Raw genomic sequence first — 19,763 nt, 5'->3', positions numbered from 1 at the left:
TGTAGCTAGTCCTGGATAGTCCCTGTTATAACTGCAGCTAGTCCTGGATAGTCCTTGCTATAACTGCAGCTAGTCCTGGATAGTCCTTGTTATAACTGCAGCTAGTCCTGGATAGTCCTTGTTATAACTGCAGCTAGTCCTGGATAGTCCCTGTTATAACTGCAGCTAGTCCAGGATAGTCCTTGTTATAACTGCAACTAGTCCTGGACAGACCTTGTTATAACTGCAGCTAGTCCTGGATAGTCCTTGTTATAACTGCAGCTAGTCCTGAATAGTCCTTGTTATAACTGCAGCTAGTCCTGGATTGTCCTTGTTATAACTGTAGCTAGTCCTGGATAGTCCCTGTTATAACTGCAGCTAGTCCTGGATAGTCCTTGCTATAACTGCAGCTAGTCCTGGATAGTCCTTGTTATAACTGCAGCTAGTCCTGGATAGTCCTTGTTATAACTGAAGCTAGTCCTGGATAGTCCCTGTTATAACTGCAGCTAGTCCTGGATATTCCCTGTTATAACTGCAGCTAGTCCAGGATAGTCCTTGTTATAACTGTAGCTAGTCCAGGATAGTCCTTGTTATAACTGCAGCTAGTCCAGGATAGTCCTTGTTATAACTGCAACTAGTCCTGGACAGACCTTGTTATAACTGCAGCTAGTCCTGGATAGTCCTTGTTATAACTGCAGCTAGTCCTGAATATTCCCTGTTATAACTGCAGCTAGTCCAGGATAGTCCTTGTTATAACTGCAGCTAGTCCAGGATAGTCCCTGTTATAACTGCAGCTAGTCATGGATAGTCCTTGCTATAACTGCAGCTAGTCCTGGATAGTCCTTGTTATAACTGCAGCTAGTCCTGGATAGTCCTTGTTATAACTGCAGCTAGTCCTGGATAGTCCTTGCTATAACTGCAGCTAGTTCTTGGCATTGTCTTGCTGAAATAAGCAGGGGCGTCCATGGTAACGTTGCTTGGATGGCAACATATGTTGCTCCAAAACCTGTATGTACCTTTCAGCATTAATGGTGCCTTCACAGATGTGTAAGTTACCCATGTCTTGGGCACTAATACACCCCCATACCATCACACATGCTGGCTTTTCAACTTTGTGCCTATAACAATCCGGATGATTCTTTTCCTCTTTGGTCCGGAGGACACGACGTCCACAGTTACCAAAAACAATTTGAAATGTGGACTCGTCAGACCACAGAACACTTTTCCACTTTGTATCAGTCCATCTTAGATGGGCTCAGGCCCAGCGAAGCCGACGGCGTTTCTGGGTGTTGTTGATAAACGGTTTTCGCCTTGCATAGGAGAGTTTTAACTGGCACTTACAGATGTAGCGACCAACTGTGGTTACTGACAGTGGGTTTCTGAAGTGTTCCTGAGCCCATGTGGTGATATCCTTTACACACTGATGTCGCTTGTTGATGCAGTACAGCCTGAGGGATGGAAGGTCACGGGCTTAGCTGCTTACGTGCAGTGATTTCTCCAGATTCTCTGAACCCTTTGATGATATTACGGACCGTAGATGGTGAAATCCCTAAATTCCTTGCAATAGCTGGTTGAGAAAGGTTTTTCTTAAACTGTTCAACAATTTGCTCACGCATTTGTTGACAAAGTGGTGACCCTCGCCCCATCCTTGTTTGTGAATGACTGAGCATTTCATGGAATCTACTTTTATACCCAATCATGGCACCCACCTGTTCCCAATTTGCCTGTTCACCTGTGGGATGTTCCAAATAAGTGTTTGATGAGCATTCCTCAACTTTATCAGTATTTATTGCCACCTTTCCCAACTTCTTTGTCACGTGTTGCTGGCATCAAATTCTAAAGTTAATGATTATTTGCAAAAAAAAAAAAATGTTTATGAGTTTGAACATCAAATATGTTGTCTTTGTAGCATATTCAACTGAATATGGGTTGAAAATGATTTGCAAATCATTGTATTCCGTTTATATTTACATCTAACACAATTTCCCAACTCATATGGAAACGGGGTTTGTACATCCAATGATAATTGGGCCAACTTCACACATTGTGACAGGTTGTCGTGGCCCAGAGGTTAATGCCATGTACTAGAAATCCATCGGGATCTTCCTGCGCAGGTTCGAATCCTGCCGACAACGTTTACATTTCGGGGCACTTAGGGGAAGAATGTACGTAACTATGGCGACCAAGATTGAAATCCTGAAGGACTGACGGTCTAACCTTCTAGAGACAAACTAAACCCTTGCTTGAAGTGCCCTTGAGCAATGCAGCAAGTGTGGCTCAACCACATTCACATAAAATCACTAATTTATTTATATAACCCTTAATGACGAGTGTCTCAAAGGGCTGCACAAACCCACGACCAGGCAAGGAAAAACTCCAAAAGTACGAGCTGGGGGAAAGGAGAAGAAACTTTGGGAAGGGTGTGGGGCCGAGTCCAACTAGAACATTCCAATAAAAAAGATTCCATGCGCGTGATTTCAAGAACATTATTTTTTTTTATTTTTTTTTTTAATAATTCTGTCCATTTTGACAGAAACAAATGCATGTTCTCCAAAAATGGTTCACTTTGTCAATTTAAATAGTATCTAATGTTGCAACAATTATTATTATTTATTTATTTTTCATTGTTATTATTTTTTGTTCCTCCAAAAACAGTGGCCAAGGTAGCAAGAATAGCTTTTTAATCATCTCTGTGACTACTAATAAAGTGCTATTATTCATACATAAAACATCTAAATGGTTTAGTTTTCAGTAGAATTGATCATTTGTGGTCATTGATTATAAATCCAACATTAATCACCAGGCTAGATGTGCGTATCATTGGACTTGTTTTTAAGTTCTTGCTTCCTTAAGGCCCAGAACCGCGTCATAGATCTTGCCCGTGAGTCGATACTGGACCTGGCTGAAGCCGGCGGCAGTCAGCAGGGCGCTGTACTGGGCCCCTGTGCGCTCCCGGCCCTCGGTTTGCACCAGCATGTTCAGGGAGTAGAGCTGCGCCGTGAGCGGGCCGGCGCCGTCCTCGCGCAGCAACGCCTCCACCAGCAGAACGGCGCCACCTGTGGGAGAATACACAGGTGAGCACCCGAGTGAGGTCCGGGTCCCCACATTGTCAGAATTGTTTGTGCTGTGAAATGTTTTTGTACTTTCTGAAGTTGTCTTTATTTTTAAGTTATCGTGCCGTGCATTTACCAGTCCAGCCCACTTGGGAGTAGATTTTTCTCCATGTGGCCCCCGGTCTAAAATGAGTTTGACACCCCTGTTCCAGACTATAGCGAGTGCACCTTTATTTAAGCCGCACCCACCAAAAATGAGAAGAAAAATATATTTTTCCACATTTAAATGTCCTCGTCTTGAGGATTGTGACGCTCTCAGACTCCTGCCGTCACATTCAATCAGCGTGTCCAATGTGCGGCCCGGGGGCCATTTGCAGCCACACACTCTAAAAATACCATTACAAAAAAAAGTGGAACAAAAAAGAGAATAAGTGTACAGAAAAAGTTTGAATGTTGACACTAAAAACTATCATCTTTTCTGGACTATAGAGCGCTAAGCCACACCCACTAAATTTTAGTAAACAAATAGTTTTCCTTGTATTAGTCGCACCGGACTATAAGCCGCATATATATATATATATATATATATATATATATATATATATACATATACATATACGTTGAGAAATTAGTTTTTTACACAGACATATTGTGTGAATACATACAGTCTATTATACAGCATTATTCACATGTGAATAATATAAATATAGTCTATCATACAGCATTATTCACATGTGAAGAACATAAATACAGTCTATTATACAGCATTATTCACATGTGAATAATATAAAAACAGTCTATAATACAGCGTTATTCACATGTAAATAATATAAATACAGTCTATTATACAGCATTATTCACATGTGAATAATATAAATACATTCTATTATACAGCATTATTCACATGTGAAGAACATAAATACAGTCTATTATACAGCGTTATTCACATGTGACTAACATAAATACAGTCTATTATACAGCATTTTTCACATGTGAACAACATAAATACAGTCTATTATACAGTATTATTCACATGTGAATAATATAAATACAGTCTATTATACAGCATTATTCAAATGTGAATAACATAAATGCAGTCTATTATACAGCATTATTCACATGTGAATAATATAAATACAGTCTCTTAAACAGCATTATTTACATGTGAATAATATAAATACAGTCTATTATACAGCGTTATTCACATGTGACTAACATAAATACAGTCTATTATACAGCATTTTTCACATGTGAACAACACAAATACAGTCTATTATACAGCATTATTCACATGTGAATAATATAACAACAGTTTATTATACAGCGTTATTCACATGTGAATAACATAAATGCAGTCTATTATACAGCATTATTCACATGTGAATAATATAAATACAGTCTCGTAAACAGCATTATTTACATGTGAATAATATAAATACAGTCTATTATACAGCGTTATTCACATGTGAATAACATAAATACAGTCTATTATACAGCATTATTCACATGTGAATAATATAAATACAGTCTATTATACAGCATTATTCACATGTGAATAATATAAATATAGTCTATTATACAGCATTATTCACATGTGACTAACATAAATACAGTCTATTATGCAGCATTGTTCACATGTGAATAATATAAATACATTCTATTATACAGCATTATTCACATGTGAATAACATAAATATAGTCCATTATGCAGCATTATTCACATGTGAATAATATAAATAGTCTATTATACAGCATTATTCACATGTGAATAATATAAATACAGTCTATTATATAGCAATATTCACATGTGAATAATATAAATACAGTCTATTATACAGCATTATTCACACGTGAATAATATAAATACAGTCTATTATACAGCAATATTCACATGTGAATAATATAAATATAGTCTATTATACAGCATTATTCACATGTGAATAATATAATACAGTCTATTATACAGCATTATTCACATGTGAAAAATATAAACACAGTCTATTATACAGCGTTATTCACATGTGAATAACAAATACAGTCTATTATACAGCGTTATTCACATGTGACTAACATAAATACAGTCTATTATACAGCATTATTCACATGTGAATAATATAAATACAGTCTATTATACAGCATTATTCACATGTGAATAATATAAATACAGTCTATTATACAGCATTATTCACATGTGAATAATATAAATATAAATGATAAATGGGTTATACTTGTATAGCGCTTTTCTACCTTCAAGGTACTCAAAGCGCTTTGACACTATTTCCACATTCACCCATTCACACACACATTCACACACTGATGGCGGGAGCTGCCATGCAATGCGCTAACCAGCAGCCATTTGGAGCAAGGGGTGAAGTGTCTTGCCCAAGGACACAACGGACGTGACTAGGATGGTAGAAGGTGGGGATTGAACCCCAGTAACCAGCAACCCTCCGATTGCTGGCACGGCCACTCTACCAACTTCGCCACGCCGTCCCCCATATATATATAAATACAGTCTATTATACAGCATTATTCACATGTGAATAATATAAATACAGTCTATTATACAGCATTATTCACATGTGAATAATATAAATACAGTTTATTATACAACATTATTCACATGTGAATATTATAAATACAGTCTATTATACAGCATTATTCACATGTGAATAATATAAATACAGTCTATTATACAGCATTATTCACATGTGAATAATATAAATACAGTCTATTATACAGCATTATTCACATGTGAATAATATAAATACAGTCTATTATACAGCATTATTCACACGTGAATAATCTAAATACAGTCTATTATACAGCATTATTCACACGTGAATAATATAAATACAGTCTATTATACAGCGTTATTCACATATGAATAACATAAATACAGTATTATACAGCATTATTCACATGTGAATAATATAAATACAGTCTATTATACAGAATTATTCACATGTGAATAATATAAATATAGTCTATTATACAGCATTATTCACATTTGAATAATATAAATACAGTCTATTATACAGCATTATTCACATGTGAATAATATAAATACAGTCTATTATACAGCATTATTCACATGTGAATAATATAAATACAGTCTATTATACAGCATTATTCACATGTGAATAATATAAATACAGTTTATTATACAACATTATTCACATGTGAATATTATAAATACAGTCTATTATACAGCATTATTCACATGTGAATAATATAAATACAGTCTATTATACAGCATTATTCACATGTGAATAATATAAATACAGTCTATTATACAGCATTATTCACATGTGAATAATATAAATACAGTCTATTATACAGCATTATTCACACGTGAATAATCTAAATACAGTCTATTATACAGCATTATTCACACGTGAATAATATAAATACAGTCTATTATACAGCGTTATTCACATATGAATAACATAAATACAGTATTATACAGCATTATTCACATGTGAATAATATAAATACAGTCTATTATACAGCATTATTCACATGTGAATAATATAAATATAGTCTATTATACAGCATTATTCACATTTGAATAATATAAATACAGTCTATTATACAGCATTATTCACATGTGAATAATATAAATACAGTCTATTATACAGCATTATTCACATGTGAATAATATAAATACAGTCTATTATACAGCATTATTCACACGTGAATAATATAAATACAGTCTATTATACAGCATTATTCACATGTGAATGATATAAATACAGTCTATTATATAGCAATATTCACATGTGAATAATATAAATACAGTCTATTATACAACATTATTCACACGTGCATAATATAAATACAGTCTATTATATATTATTCACATGTGAATAATATAAATACAGTTTATCATACAGCATTATTTACATGTGAATAATATAAATACAGTCTATTATACAGCATTATTCACATGTGTATAATGCTATTATGTGAATAATTATATTATTATGTTATATTATTTCCTATTAGGTCTCAGTGCTGGTCTTACAAAATAATCCAAAAGTCTTGTTTCTTTGTAGAAATGTGTAGAACCGATCAGAAGTAAAGAAAGTGCTGCAGGTTGCTATTGAATGTGTCTCCTCAGATGAAGATGTCATTTGTTGTGCTGACCCAGGATCTGATTAAGGTCTCTTGCCCAGAAGGGTTTGAACGATCGAGGTCCTGGAACTGTAATTGATTTCACCACTGATGGATGTTCACACCTTGGGCCAGATGGTCTTTGGTCTCGTGCCAAGGACCTCAGACTCCCACCCAGCGTGAAAACCCAGAGAGACTGACCCACCTGCTCGGCAGGCCCCGTGGACTCTCCTCAGCAGTTGTAGACACCGCTCATCCGTCCAGTCGTGGAGGATCCTGGCCAGGATGTAGAGGTCCGCCTCCTGCAGAGGGTCCTTGAAGAAGTCGCCTGAAAAGACACAAGGTGTGGTTTTCTCATCTGATGCCACCTGTCATATCTGGGATGGGTCCCCCGGACTACGAATCGGACCGCAGCAAAAGGGGATAGAATGAAAAATAAAAGCCTGGCCCCCGGCAAAATTATTCTAACCCACGGTGGCCCTTGGTCTAGGATAAGCACTAGTGCAAGGATCTCAGTGGCCTAGTGGTTAGAGTGTCCGCCCTGAGATGGGTAGGTTGTGAGCTCAAACCCCGGCCGAGTCATACCAAAGACTATAAAAATGGGAGCCATTACCTCCCTGCTTGGCACTCAGCATCAAGGGTTGGAGTTGGGGGTTAAATCACCAAAAATGATTCCCGGGTGTGGCCACCGCTGCTGCTCACTGCTCCCCTCACCTCCCAGGGGGGTGATCAAGGGTGATGGGTCAAATGCAGAGAATACTTTTTCCACACCTAGTGTGTGTGTGACAATCATTGGTACTTTAACTTTAACAGAATTTGATACAGGTGTGTCCATACTTTTATCCGCTGTTCTACCAACACACACAGAAGTCCCTTTGGTGTCATCACAAATGATCAGAAATCCCCCCAAAATCCTTAATTTTAACAAGCATATTGCAACAATAGTAAACATTTTAAAAAGTAAAATCCACTTACACTAACATTGGAAAGGAGGAGCTGAAGAGAAAGGAGGGGGCGTGTGTGAACAAGAGGTAGTCTTCTTACCCGCTGTGAAATAAGTCAGCTTTGGCATATTTTTTTTCCCAGATAAGTCTGTTCTCATCGCAAAGAAACTTGCTGTGGTACGAAGCCGTCTTCCTCAAACTCTTTTATAAAAGCAAGCACAGAATGGCTGCCAGCGGCACACAAAATGTGCAGAGACGTGGTTGGCACACGCAGGCAAATTTGGCGCGATCCAAAAGTTCGCAAATAAAGGGGTTCGCAAAACGAGGGTCATGGACAAAAGCATGTGAGAAAGGCGACCATTTTAGAGATCGCTTTGGACTTTCGAAGGCGTGGTCTTCTCTACAGCACTAACCATGCTATTGTTTGTGCTTAAACAAAACTTTTCATTATTTTAGACAGCCTTAGAGCTACAAAATCTTGAATTCCGGACTATTAGTCGCTACTTTTTCCCTACAAAAAGTCTGGATTTTTTCTAAGTGTCAAAAAGTCTGGATTTTTTCCAAGTGTCAAAAAGTCTGGATTTGTTTCAAGTGTCAAAAAGTCTGGATTTTTTCTAAGTGTCAAAAAGTCTGGATTTTTTTCTAAGTGTCAAAGAGTCGGGATTGTTTCTAAGTGTCAAAAACACGGTATTTTTACTAAGTGTCAAAAAGTCTAGGTTCTTTCTAAGTGTCAAAAAGACTGGATTTTTTCTAAGTGTCAAAAAGTTGGTATTTTTTCTAAGTGTCAAAAAGTTGGTATTTTTTCTAAGTGTCAAAAAATCTGGATTTTCTTCTAAGTGTCAAAAACACGGTATTTTTTCTAAGTGTCAAAAAGTCGGGATTTTTTCTAAGTGTCAAAAAGTCTGGATTTTTTTCTAAGTGTCAAAAAGTCTGGATTTTTTTCTAAGTGTCAAAAACACAGTATTTTTTTCTAAGTGTCAAAAAGTCGGGATTTTTTCTAAGTGTCAAAACGTCTGGATTTTTTTCTAAGTGTCAAAGAATCGGGATTGTTTCTAAGTGTCAAAAATACGGTATTTTTACTAAGTGTCAAAAAGTCTGGGTTCTTTCTAAGTGTCAAAAAGACTGGATTTTTTCCAAGTGTCAAAAAGTTGGTATTTTTTCCAAGTGTCAAAAACACGGTATTTTTTCTAAGTGTCAAAAACACGGTATTTTTTCTAAGTGTCAAAAAGTCTGGATTTTTTCCAAGTGTCAAAAAATCTGGATTTTTTCCAAGTGTCAAAAAATCTGGATTTTTTTTCAAGTGTCAAAAACACGGTATTTTTTCTAAGTGTTAAAAAGTCTGGATTTTTTTCTCAGTGTCAAAAGGTCGGGATTTTTTCTAAGTGTCAAAAAGTCGGGATTTTTTCTAAGTGTCAAAAAGTCGGGATTTTTTCTAAGTGTCAAAAATTCTGGATTTTTTCTAAGTGTCAAAAAGTCGGGATTTTTTCTAAGTGTCAAAAAGTCGGGATTTTTTCTAAGTGTCAAAAAGTCTGGATTTTTTCTAAGTGTCAAAAAGTCTGGATTTTTTCTCAGTGTCAAAAAATCTGGATTTTTTTTCTATGTGTCAAAAACACGGTATTTTTTCTAAGTGTCAAAAAGTCTGGATTTTTTCTGTGTCAAAAAGTCTGGATTTTTTCTAAGTGTCAAAAAGTTGGCATTTTTTCTAAGTGTCAAAAACACGGTATTTTTTCTAAGTGTCAAAAACACGGTATTTTTTCTAAGTGTCAAAAAGTCGGGCTTTTTTCTAAGTGTCAAAAATTCGGGATTTTTTTCTAAGTGTCAAAAAGTCTGGATTTTTTTTAAGTGTCAAAAAGGCTGCATTTTTTCTAAGTGTCAAAAACACGGTATTTTTTCTAAGTGTCAAAAACACGGTATTTTTTCTAAGTGTCAAAAAGTCGGGCTTTTTTCTAAGTGTCAAAAATTCTGGATTTTTTTCTAAGTGTCAAAAAGTCTGGATTTTTTTTAAGTGTCAAAAAGTCAGGTATTTTTCTAAGTGTCAAAAAGTCGGGATTTTTTCTAAGTGTCAAAAAGTCGGGATTTTTTCTAAGTGTCAGGAAGTCGGGATTTTTTCTAAGTGTCAAAAAGTTGGGATTTTTTCTAAGTATCAAAAAGTCTGTATTTTTTCTAAGTGTCAAAAAGTCAGGATTTTTTCTAAGTGTCAAAAATTTGGGATTTTTTTCTAAGTGTCAAAAAGTCTGGATTTTTTCTAAGTGTCAAAAAGTCTGGATTTTTTTCCAAGTGTCAAAAAGTCGTGATTTTTTTCTAAGTGTCAAAAAGTCGGGATTTTTTCTAAGTGTGGAAAAAATCGGGATTTTTTCCAAGTGTCAAAAAGTCGGGATTTTTTCCAAGTGTCAAAAAGTCGGGATTTTTTCCAAGTGTCAAAAAATCTGGATTTTTTTCCAAGTGTCAAAAAATCTGGATTTTTTTCCAAGTGTCAAAAAATCTGGATTTTTTTCCAAGTGTCAAAAAATCTGGATTTTTTTCCAAGTGTCAAAAAATCTGGATTTTTTTCCAAGTGTCAAAAAATCTGGATTTTTTTCTAAGTGTCAAAAAATCTGGATTTTTTTCTAAGTGTCAAAGAGTCTGGATTTTTTCTAAGTGTCAAAGAGTCTGGATTTTTTCTCAGTGTCAAAAAGTCTGGATTTTTTCCAAGTGTCAAAAAGTCTGGATTTTTTCCAAGTGTCAAAAAGTCTGGATTTTTTCTAAGTATCAAAAAATCGGGATTTTTTCTAAGTATCAAAAAGTCTGTATTTTTTCTAAGTGTCAAAAAGTCAGGATTTTTTCAAAGTGTCAAAAATTTAGGATTTTTTTCTACGTGTCAAAAACTTGGGATTTTTTCTAAGTGTCAAAAAGTCTGGATTTTTTCTAAGTGTCAAAAAGTCTGGATTTTTTTCTAAGTGTCAAAAAGTCGTGATTTTTTTCTAAGTGTCAAAAAGTCGTGATTTTTTCTAAGTGTCAAAAAGTCGGGATTTTTTCTAAGTGTGGAAAAAGTCGGGATTTTTTCCAAGTGTCAAAAAGTCGGGATTTTTTTCAAGTGTCAAAAAATCTGGATTTTTTTCCAAGTGTCAAAAAATCTGGATTTTTTTCCAAGTGTCAAAAAATCTGGATTTTTTTCCAAGTGTCAAAAAATCTGGATTTTTTTTCCAAATGTCAAAAAATCTGGATTTTTTTCTAAGTGTCAAAAAATCTGGATTTTTTTCTAAGTGTCAAAAACACGGTATTTTTTCTAAGTGTCAAAGAGTCTGGATTTTTTCTCAGTGTCAAAAAGTCTGGATTTTTTCTAAGTGTCAAAAAGTCTGGATTTTTTCTCAGTGTCAAAAAGTCTGGATTTTTTCCAAGTGTCAAAAAGTCGGGATTTTTTCTAAGTGTCAAAAAGTCGGGATTTTTTCTAAGTGTCAAAAAGTCTATTTTTTTCAAAGTGTCAAAAAGTCGGGATTTTTTCTAAGTGTCAAAAAGTCGAGATTTTTTTCTAAGTGTCAAAAAGTTGGGATTTTTTCTAAGTGTCAAAAACACGGTATTTTTTCTAAGTGTCAAAAACACGGTATTTTTTCTAAGTGTCAAAAACACGGTATTTTTTCTAAGTGTCAAAAAGTCTGGATTTTTTCTAAGTGTCAAAAAGTCTGGATTTTTTTCTAAGTGACAAAAAGTCGGGATTTTTTTCTAAGTGTCAAAAAGTCGGGATTTTTTCTAAGTGTCAAAAAATCGGGATTTTTTTTCTAAGTGTCAAAAAGTCTGTATTTTTTCTAAGTGTCAAAAAGTCTGTAATTTTTTTCTAAGTGTCAAAAAGTCTGGATTTTTTTAAGTGTCCCTACCCTGCGGCTTATAAAACAATGCGGCAAATTTATGGATTAGTCTTCGCTGCAAACAAGCCAACACATTGAAATGTTGTGTTTGTGCTAGGGCGCCATCTTTTGGACGAGCTCGCTCACTGCAGGTTGCCCTTCTGTTCAGACTAGAGCTTTTCAATCGGAAGTAGAAGTGCCGTTCCGTCTTCTAGCCGTCCATGGCGTTTCTACGCATATGGACTCTACGTTCATCTCTCCAAACAACATTTATAAGTTTTACAATATAACTAAAACAATTTTTGCTTACTTCATCATCCCATGTGTGATGTCTGTAGGAGTGTTTTTATGCACATTTGTATGTGCCATCGTAATGTCATCAGCTAATATGCTAACACGTCTACTCGTGTCTGTTTTAGTATTATTACCTTACAATAACAAATAACACTCTTTTTGTGTTGTTTCAGCTTCACAAATTCCTCAGTAAATTCACCAAAACGTCACCGTGGAGTTATTGAGTCCATTTAGCTGACTGGAGAGCTAAACAGACTTCTGTTTTGTTTAATCAGCCGTTTTACTGCCATGTTACAGACATTGTTTGGAAACAATTAAAGTGTGTAGATAAACAGTAACAGAATATTTCTGTGGAAATAACTCATTTCACAACATATACACTATATTGCCAAAAGTATTTGGCCACCCATCCAAATGATAAGAATCAGGTGTCCTAATCACTTGGCCCGGCCACAGGTGTATACAATCAAGCACTTAGGCATGGAGACTGTTTCTACAAACATTTGTGAAAGAATGGGCCGCTCTCAGTGATTTCCAGCATGGAACTGTCATAGGATGCCACCTGTGCAACAAATCCAGTCGTGAAATTTCCTCCCTCCTAAATATTCCAAAGTCAACTTTATTATAAGAAGAGTGAAGAGTTTGGGAACAACAGCAACTCAGTCACCAAGTGGTAGGCCAGGTTAACTGACAGCATGCTGAAGCGCATAGTGCAAAGACTTTCTGCACAGTCAGTTGCTTCAGACCTCCAAACTTCATGTGACCTTCCAATTAGCCCACTTACAGTACGCAGAGAGCTTCATGGAATGGGTTTCCATGGCCGAGCAGCTGCATCTAAGCCATACATCACCAAGTCCAATGCAAAGCGTGGGATGCAGTGGTGTAAAGCACGTCGCCACTGGACTCTAGAGCAGTGGAAACGCGTTCTCTGGACTGATGAATCACGCTTTTCCATCTAACAATTTGATGGACCAGTCTGGGTTTGGAGGTTGCCCGGAGAACGCTACATTTCGGACTGCATTGTACCGAGTGGGAAATTTGGTGGAGGAGGAATTATGGTGTGGGGTTGTTTTTCCAGAAGTTGGGCTTGGCGCCTTAGTTCCAGTGAAAGGAACTTTGAATGCTCCAGGATACCAAAACATTTTGGACAATTCCATGCTCCCAACCTCGTGGGAACAGTTTGGAGCGGGCCCCTTCCTCTTCCAACATGACTGTGCACCAGTGTAACAAATCAAGGTCCATAAAAACATGGATGACAGAGTCTGGTGTGGATGAACTTGACTGGCCTGCACAGAGTCCTGACCTGAACCCGATAGAACACCTTTGGGATGAACTAGAACGGAGACTGAGAGCCAGGCTTCTCAGTGTGTGACCTCACCAATGCGCTTTTGGAAGAATGGTGGGCAAATCCTATAAACACTCTGCAACCTTGTGGACAGCCTTCCCAGAAGAGTTGAAGCTGTAATAGCTGCAAAAAGGTGGATCCACATCATATTGAACCCTATGGGTTAAGAATGGGATGGCACTTCAAGTTCATATGTGAGTCAAGGCAGGTGGCCAAATACTTTTGACAATATAGTGTATATCTGTGGCTTATAATCTGCTGCGTCTAACATATGGGAAACTAATTGTTTACTAAAATGTATTGGGTGTGGCTTGGCGCTCTATAGTCCAGAAAAGATGGCAGTTTTTAGTGTCAACATTTCAACCTTTTTCTGTACACTTATTCTCTTTTTTATTCCACTTTTTTTTTTTTGCAATGGTATTTTTAAACTGTGTGGACTTACCTTCGATTAAACTTGTTGTTGTTTTTGTTGTTTTCTGTACACTTATTCTCTTTTTTATTCCACTTGTTTTTTTGCAATTGTATTTTTAAACTGTGTGGACTCAAATTCGATGAAACTTTTTGTTGTTTTCTGTACACTTATTCTCTTTTTTATTCCACTTGTTTTTTTGAAATGGTATTTTTAAACTGTGTGGACTTACCTTCGATGAAACTTGTTGTTGTTTTTGTTGTTTTCTGTACACTTATTCTCTTTTTTATTCCACTTGTTTTTTTGCAATTGTATTTTTAAACTGTGTGGACTCAAATTCGATGAAACTTTTTGTTGTTTTCTGTACACTTATTCTCTTTTTTATTCCACTTGTTTTTTTGCAATGGTATTTTTAAACTGTGTGGACTTACCTTCGATGAAACTTATTGTTGTTTTTGTTGTTTTCTGTACACGTATTTTCTTTTTTATTCTACTTGTTTTTTTGCAATGGTATTTTTAAACTGTGTGGACTCACCTTCGATGAAACGTATTGTTGTTTTTGTTGTTTTCTGTACACTTATTCTCTTTTTTTATTCCACTTGTTTTTTTGCAATGTTATTTTTAAACTGTGTGGACTCACCTTCGATGAAACATATTGTTTTTGTTGTTTTCTGTACACTTATTCTCTTTTTTTATTCCACTTGTTTTTTGCAATGGTATTTTTAAACTGTGTGGACTTACCTTCGTTGAAACTTATTGTTGTTTTTGTTGTTTTCTGTACACGTATTCTCTTTTTTATTCCACTTGTTTTTTTGCAATGGTATTTTTAAACTGTGTGGACTCACCTTCGATGAAACGTATTGATGTTTTTGTTGTTTTCTTTACACTTATTCTCTTTTTATTTCACTTTTTTTTGCAATGGTATTTTTAAACTGTGTGGACTCACCTTCGATTAAACTTGTTGTTGTTTTTGTTGTTTTCTGTACACTTATTCTCTTTTTTATTCCACTTGTTTTTTTGCAATTGTATTTTTAAACTGTGTGGACTCAAATTCGATGAAACTTTTTGTTGTTTTCTGTACACTTATTCTTTTTTATTCCACTTGTTTTTTTGCAATGGTATTTTTAAACTGTGTGGACTTACCTTCGATGAAACTTATTGTTGTTTTTGTTGTTTTCTGTACACGTATTCTCTTTTTTATTCCACTTGTTTTTTTTGCAATGGTATTTTTAAACTGTGTGGACTCACCTTCGATGAAACGTATTGTTGTTTTTGTTGTTTTCTGTACACTTATTCTCTTTTTTTATTCCACTTGTTTTTTTGCAATGTTATTTTTAAACTGTGTGGACTCACCTTTGATGAAACGTATTGTTTTTGTTGTTTTCTGTACACTTATTCTCTTTTTTTATTCCACTTGTTTTTTGCAATGGTATTTTTAAACTGTGTGGACTTACCTTCGTTGAAACTTATTGTTGTTTTTGTTGTTTTCTGTACACGTATTCTCTTTTTTATTCCACTTGTTTTTTTGCAATGGTATTTTTAAACTGTGTGGACTCACCTTCGATGAAACGTATTGATGTTTTTGTTGTTTTCTGTACACTTATTCTCTTTTTTTATTCCACTTGTTTTTTTGCAATGGTATTTTTAAACTGTGTGAACTCACCTTCGATTAAACGTATTGTTTTTGTTGTTTTCTGTATACTTATTCTCTTTTTTTATTCCACTTGTTTTTTGCAATGGTATTTTTAAACTGTGTGGACTTATCTTCGATTAAACTTTTTGTTGTTTTTGTTGTTTTGTGTACACTTATTCACGTTTTTATTCCACTTGTTTTTTTTGCAATGGTATTTTTAAACTGTGTGGACTCACCTTCGATGAAACGTTTTGTTGTTTTTGTTATTTTCTGTACACTTATTTTCTTTTTATTCCATTTGTTTTTTTGCAATGGTATTTTTAAACTGTGTGGACTTTCCTTCGATGAAACTTATTGTTGTTTTTGTTGTTTTCTGTACACTTATTCTCTTTTTTATTCCACTTGGTTTTTTTTGCAGTGGTATTTTTAAACTGTGTGGACTTACCTTTGATGAAACGTATTGTTGTTTTTGTTGTTTTCTGTACACTTATTCTCTTTTTTATTCCACTTGTTTTTTTGCAATAGTATTTTTAAACTGTGTGGACTCACCTTCGATGAAACGTATTGTTGTTTTTGTTGTTTTCTGTACACTTATTCTCTTTTTTATTCTACTTGTTTTTTTGCAATGGTATTTTTAAACTGTGTGGACTCACCTTCGATGAAACGTATTGTTGTTTTTGTTGTTTTCTGTACACTTATTCTCTTTTTTATTCCACTTGTTTTTTTGCAATTGTATTTTTAAACTGTGTGGACTCACCTTCGATGAAACGTATTGTTGTTTTTGTTGTTTTCTGTACACTTATTCTCTTTTTTATTCCACTTGTTTTTTTGCAATGGTATTTTTAAACTGTGTGGACTCACCTTCGATGAAACGTATTGTTGTTTTTGTTGTTTTCTGTACACTTATTCTCTTTTTTATTCCACTTGTTTTTTTGCAATGGTATTTTTAAACTGTGTGGACTCACCTTCGATGAAACGTATTGTTGTTTTTGCTGTTTTCTGTACACGTATTCTCTTTTTTATTCCACTTGTTTTTTTGCAATGGTATTTTTAAACTGTGTGGACTCACCTTCGATGAAACGTACTGTTGTTTTTGTTGTTTTCTGTACACTTATTCTCTTTTTTATTCCACTTGTTTTTTTGCAATGGTATTTTTAAACTGTGTGGACTCACCTTCGATGAAACGTTTTGTTGTTTTTGTTGTTTTATGTACACGTATTCTCTTTTTTATTCCACTTGTTTTTTGCAATGGTATTTTTAAACTGTGTGGACTTATCTTCGATTAAACTTTTTGTTGTTTTTGTTGTTTTCTGTACACTTATTCTCTTTTTTTATTCTATTTGTTTTTTTGCAATGGTATTTTTAAACTGTGTGGACTTTCCTTCGATGAAACATATTGTTGTTTTTGCTGTTTTCTGTACACGTATTCTCTTTTTTATTCCACTTGTTTTTTTGCAATGGTATTTTTAAACTGTGTGGACTCACCTTCGATGAAACATATTGTTGTTTTTGTTGTTTTCTGTACACTTATTCTCTTTTTTATTCCATTTGTTTTTTTGCAATGGTATTTTTGAACTGTGTGGACTTACCTTCGATGAAACTTATTGGTTTTTTTTTTGTTTTCTGTACACGTATTCTCTTTTTTATTCCACTTGTTTTTTTGCAATGGTATTTTTAAACTGTGTGGACTCACCTTCAATGAAACTTTTTGTTGTTTTTGTTGTTTTCTGTACACTTATTCTCTTTTTTATTCCACTTCTTTTTGCAATGGTATTTTTAAACTGTGTGGACTTACCTTCGATGAAACGTATTGTTGTTTTTGTTGTTTTCTGTACACTTATTCTCATTTTTAATCCACTTGTTTTTTTGCAATGGTATTTTTAAACTGTGTGGACTCACCTTCGATGAAACGTTTTGTTGTTTTTGTTGTTTTCTGTAAACTTATTCTCTTTTTTATTCCATTTGTTTTTTTGCAATGGTATTTTTTAACTGTGTGGACTTACCTTCGATGAAACTTATTGTTTTTTTTTGTTTTCTGTACACGTATTCTCTTTTTTATTCCACTTGTTTTTTTGCAATGGTATTTTTAAACTGTGTGGACTCACCTTCAATGAAACTTTTTGTTGTTTTTGTTGTTTTCTGTACACTTATTCTCTTTTTTATTCCACTTCTTTTTGCAATGGTATTTTTAAATTGTGTGTACTTACCTTCGATGAAACTTTTTGTTGTTTTTGTTGTTTTCTGTACACTTATTCTCTTTTTATTCCACTTGTTTTTATTTGCAATGGTATTTTTAAACTGTGTGGACTCACCTTCGATGAAGCTTATCCTGTGGTCGGCCTCCTTGACAAAGTGCTCCTTGGAGGTCTGCACCACCTTGGGCAGGTCAAAGATGGTCACCGTGCACTCCGGGTAGGCCGCCGTGCAGCGCTTGGCCAACGCCCCGCTGCAGCCTTGGGAGAGACGCCAACACGCTTCGTTAGAGCGCTCACAAATAAGTCCGGTATGCAGCCATTATTTTTGATGATTGCATGATTTGTACTCGGCATTACGGACACGCTTGGTTTCATTCACGGCAACAAAGCAGACGGAAATGAAGCGAATGTGGAGCGCCGCAGAGACAGATGCGTCATACTCCGAGTGGAGACGCTATGCTGGGAACCTTTTTTGAGCCAAGGCCCCTTTTTTTTTTTAATTGAAAAAATCCGCAGTCACACCACCAGCAGAAAACATTAAAAAATTAAACCCAGCAGCCGATATTGACAGTAAAATCTTGCAATATGACTTCAAACCATAACCAAGCATGCATCACTATAGCTCTTGTCTCAAAGTAGGTGTACTGTCACCACCTGTCACATCACACCCTGACTTATTTGGACTTTTTTGCTGTTTTCCTGTGTGTAGTGTTTTACTTCTTGTCTTCCTATCTACGATTTGACTCCCTCGAATGGCCTTGACGCTGCAACAACAGGAGCAGGCTGTTCTGAAAACATCCCCCCGAGGACACTTTAATGATGGACACTTTTGACCTCCCTCCCTCCTCAACGACACCTGGAGTCAAACTTTTGCTTGCATGCAGAACGGCCCCAGGCCTATGAACATGAACACTACAGGCCTATGAACATGAACACTACAGGCCTATGAACATGAACACTACGTCAACACACCCAAGACAATGGGCATATACACACACACCCACACCTCCACCCCACGCCTTCACCACCGCTTGATTCCCTTCGGGGTGATGGACAGCTGGCAGCGTTTCATAGCAGCAGTCGACCTCCAGGGTCCCAACTCCCCCCTCCTCTGTTGTGAGTTGTCGTGATTAAATGTAACGAGTTTATGTGTGCATGGCATGGAGGGGTTTTTCCACTCCAGACTAGGCCCCCTTAGGAGCCCAGTTTAGATTGTATTTTTTTACTCATCTTCTTCCCCAGCGTTTGACCTTTTTCTGATCTTTTACGGGGCGCCTTTGGCGACCCATCAGCGTTCCTGTTCTGTAACCCTGTACACTGTTTGTCTAATCTTGAACAGTTTTGTGCTGAAAAAATAGTTTTGTTGTACTTGTTGCAAAGACAATAAAGACCTATCCGATCCTATCCTATTTTGGTGGCTTTTCCTGTTTTGTTGGTGTTTTCCTGTAGCAGTTTCATGTCTTCCTTTGAGTGCTATATAAGTTGTTTTTATCCTTCTTTGTGTGGACATTGTTGATTGTCATGTCATGTTCGGATGTACTTAGTGGACGCCGTCGTCTCTGCTCCACACGCTGTAAGTCTTTGCTGTTGTCCAGCATTCTGTTTTTGTTTACTTTGCAGTAAGGTTGTACAGTATATCGGTACTAGTATAGTATTGCGGTACTAATTAATCAAAAACGGTACTATACTGTGTTTGAAACGTACCATCCATCCATCCATCCATTTCCTACCGCATGTCCCTTTTGGTGTCCATCCATCCATCCATTTTCTACCGCTTGTCCCTTTTGGGGTCAGTTCCCCATTAAAACATTTTTAACGAGCATGATGGCACGTCGTCACGTGATGACATTGCTGTTTTTTACGAGCAGAGGAGCATGTTCGGCAGCGCACACACACACAGAGTACTTACAAGCAGACACAGTGTGTAGACAGAAAAGGGAGAACGGACACATTTTGGCATAAAAAGATAAAGGT

General features: G+C 35.8%; 1 protein-coding gene across 1 annotated transcript in view; it reads right to left on the bottom strand.

Moving 5' to 3' along the window:
- Positions 1 to 2,328: 2,328 nt before the first annotated feature.
- asmt (acetylserotonin O-methyltransferase) overlaps positions 2,329 to 19,763 on the bottom strand; it is a 120,395-nt gene continuing 102,960 nt past the window's right edge. Inside the window, exons 7-9 of the mRNA XM_061971752.2 lie at positions 17,907 to 18,047; positions 7,354 to 7,476; positions 2,329 to 3,035 (exon numbers count right to left, since the gene is read on the bottom strand). Of these exons, the coding sequence (XP_061827736.1) occupies positions 2,812 to 3,035; positions 7,354 to 7,476; positions 17,907 to 18,047 (488 nt within the window). The 3' untranslated portion in view covers positions 2,329 to 2,811. The remainder of the gene's footprint in view (positions 3,036 to 7,353; positions 7,477 to 17,906; positions 18,048 to 19,763) is intronic.

Source organism: Nerophis lumbriciformis, linkage group LG13 (assembly GCF_033978685.3).
Source record: "Nerophis lumbriciformis linkage group LG13, RoL_Nlum_v2.1, whole genome shotgun sequence".
Taxonomy (NCBI): Eukaryota; Metazoa; Chordata; class Actinopteri; order Syngnathiformes; family Syngnathidae; genus Nerophis; species Nerophis lumbriciformis.
Note: the sequence above shows the minus strand (reverse complement) of the source record. Positions and strands in the feature narration are given on the sequence as shown.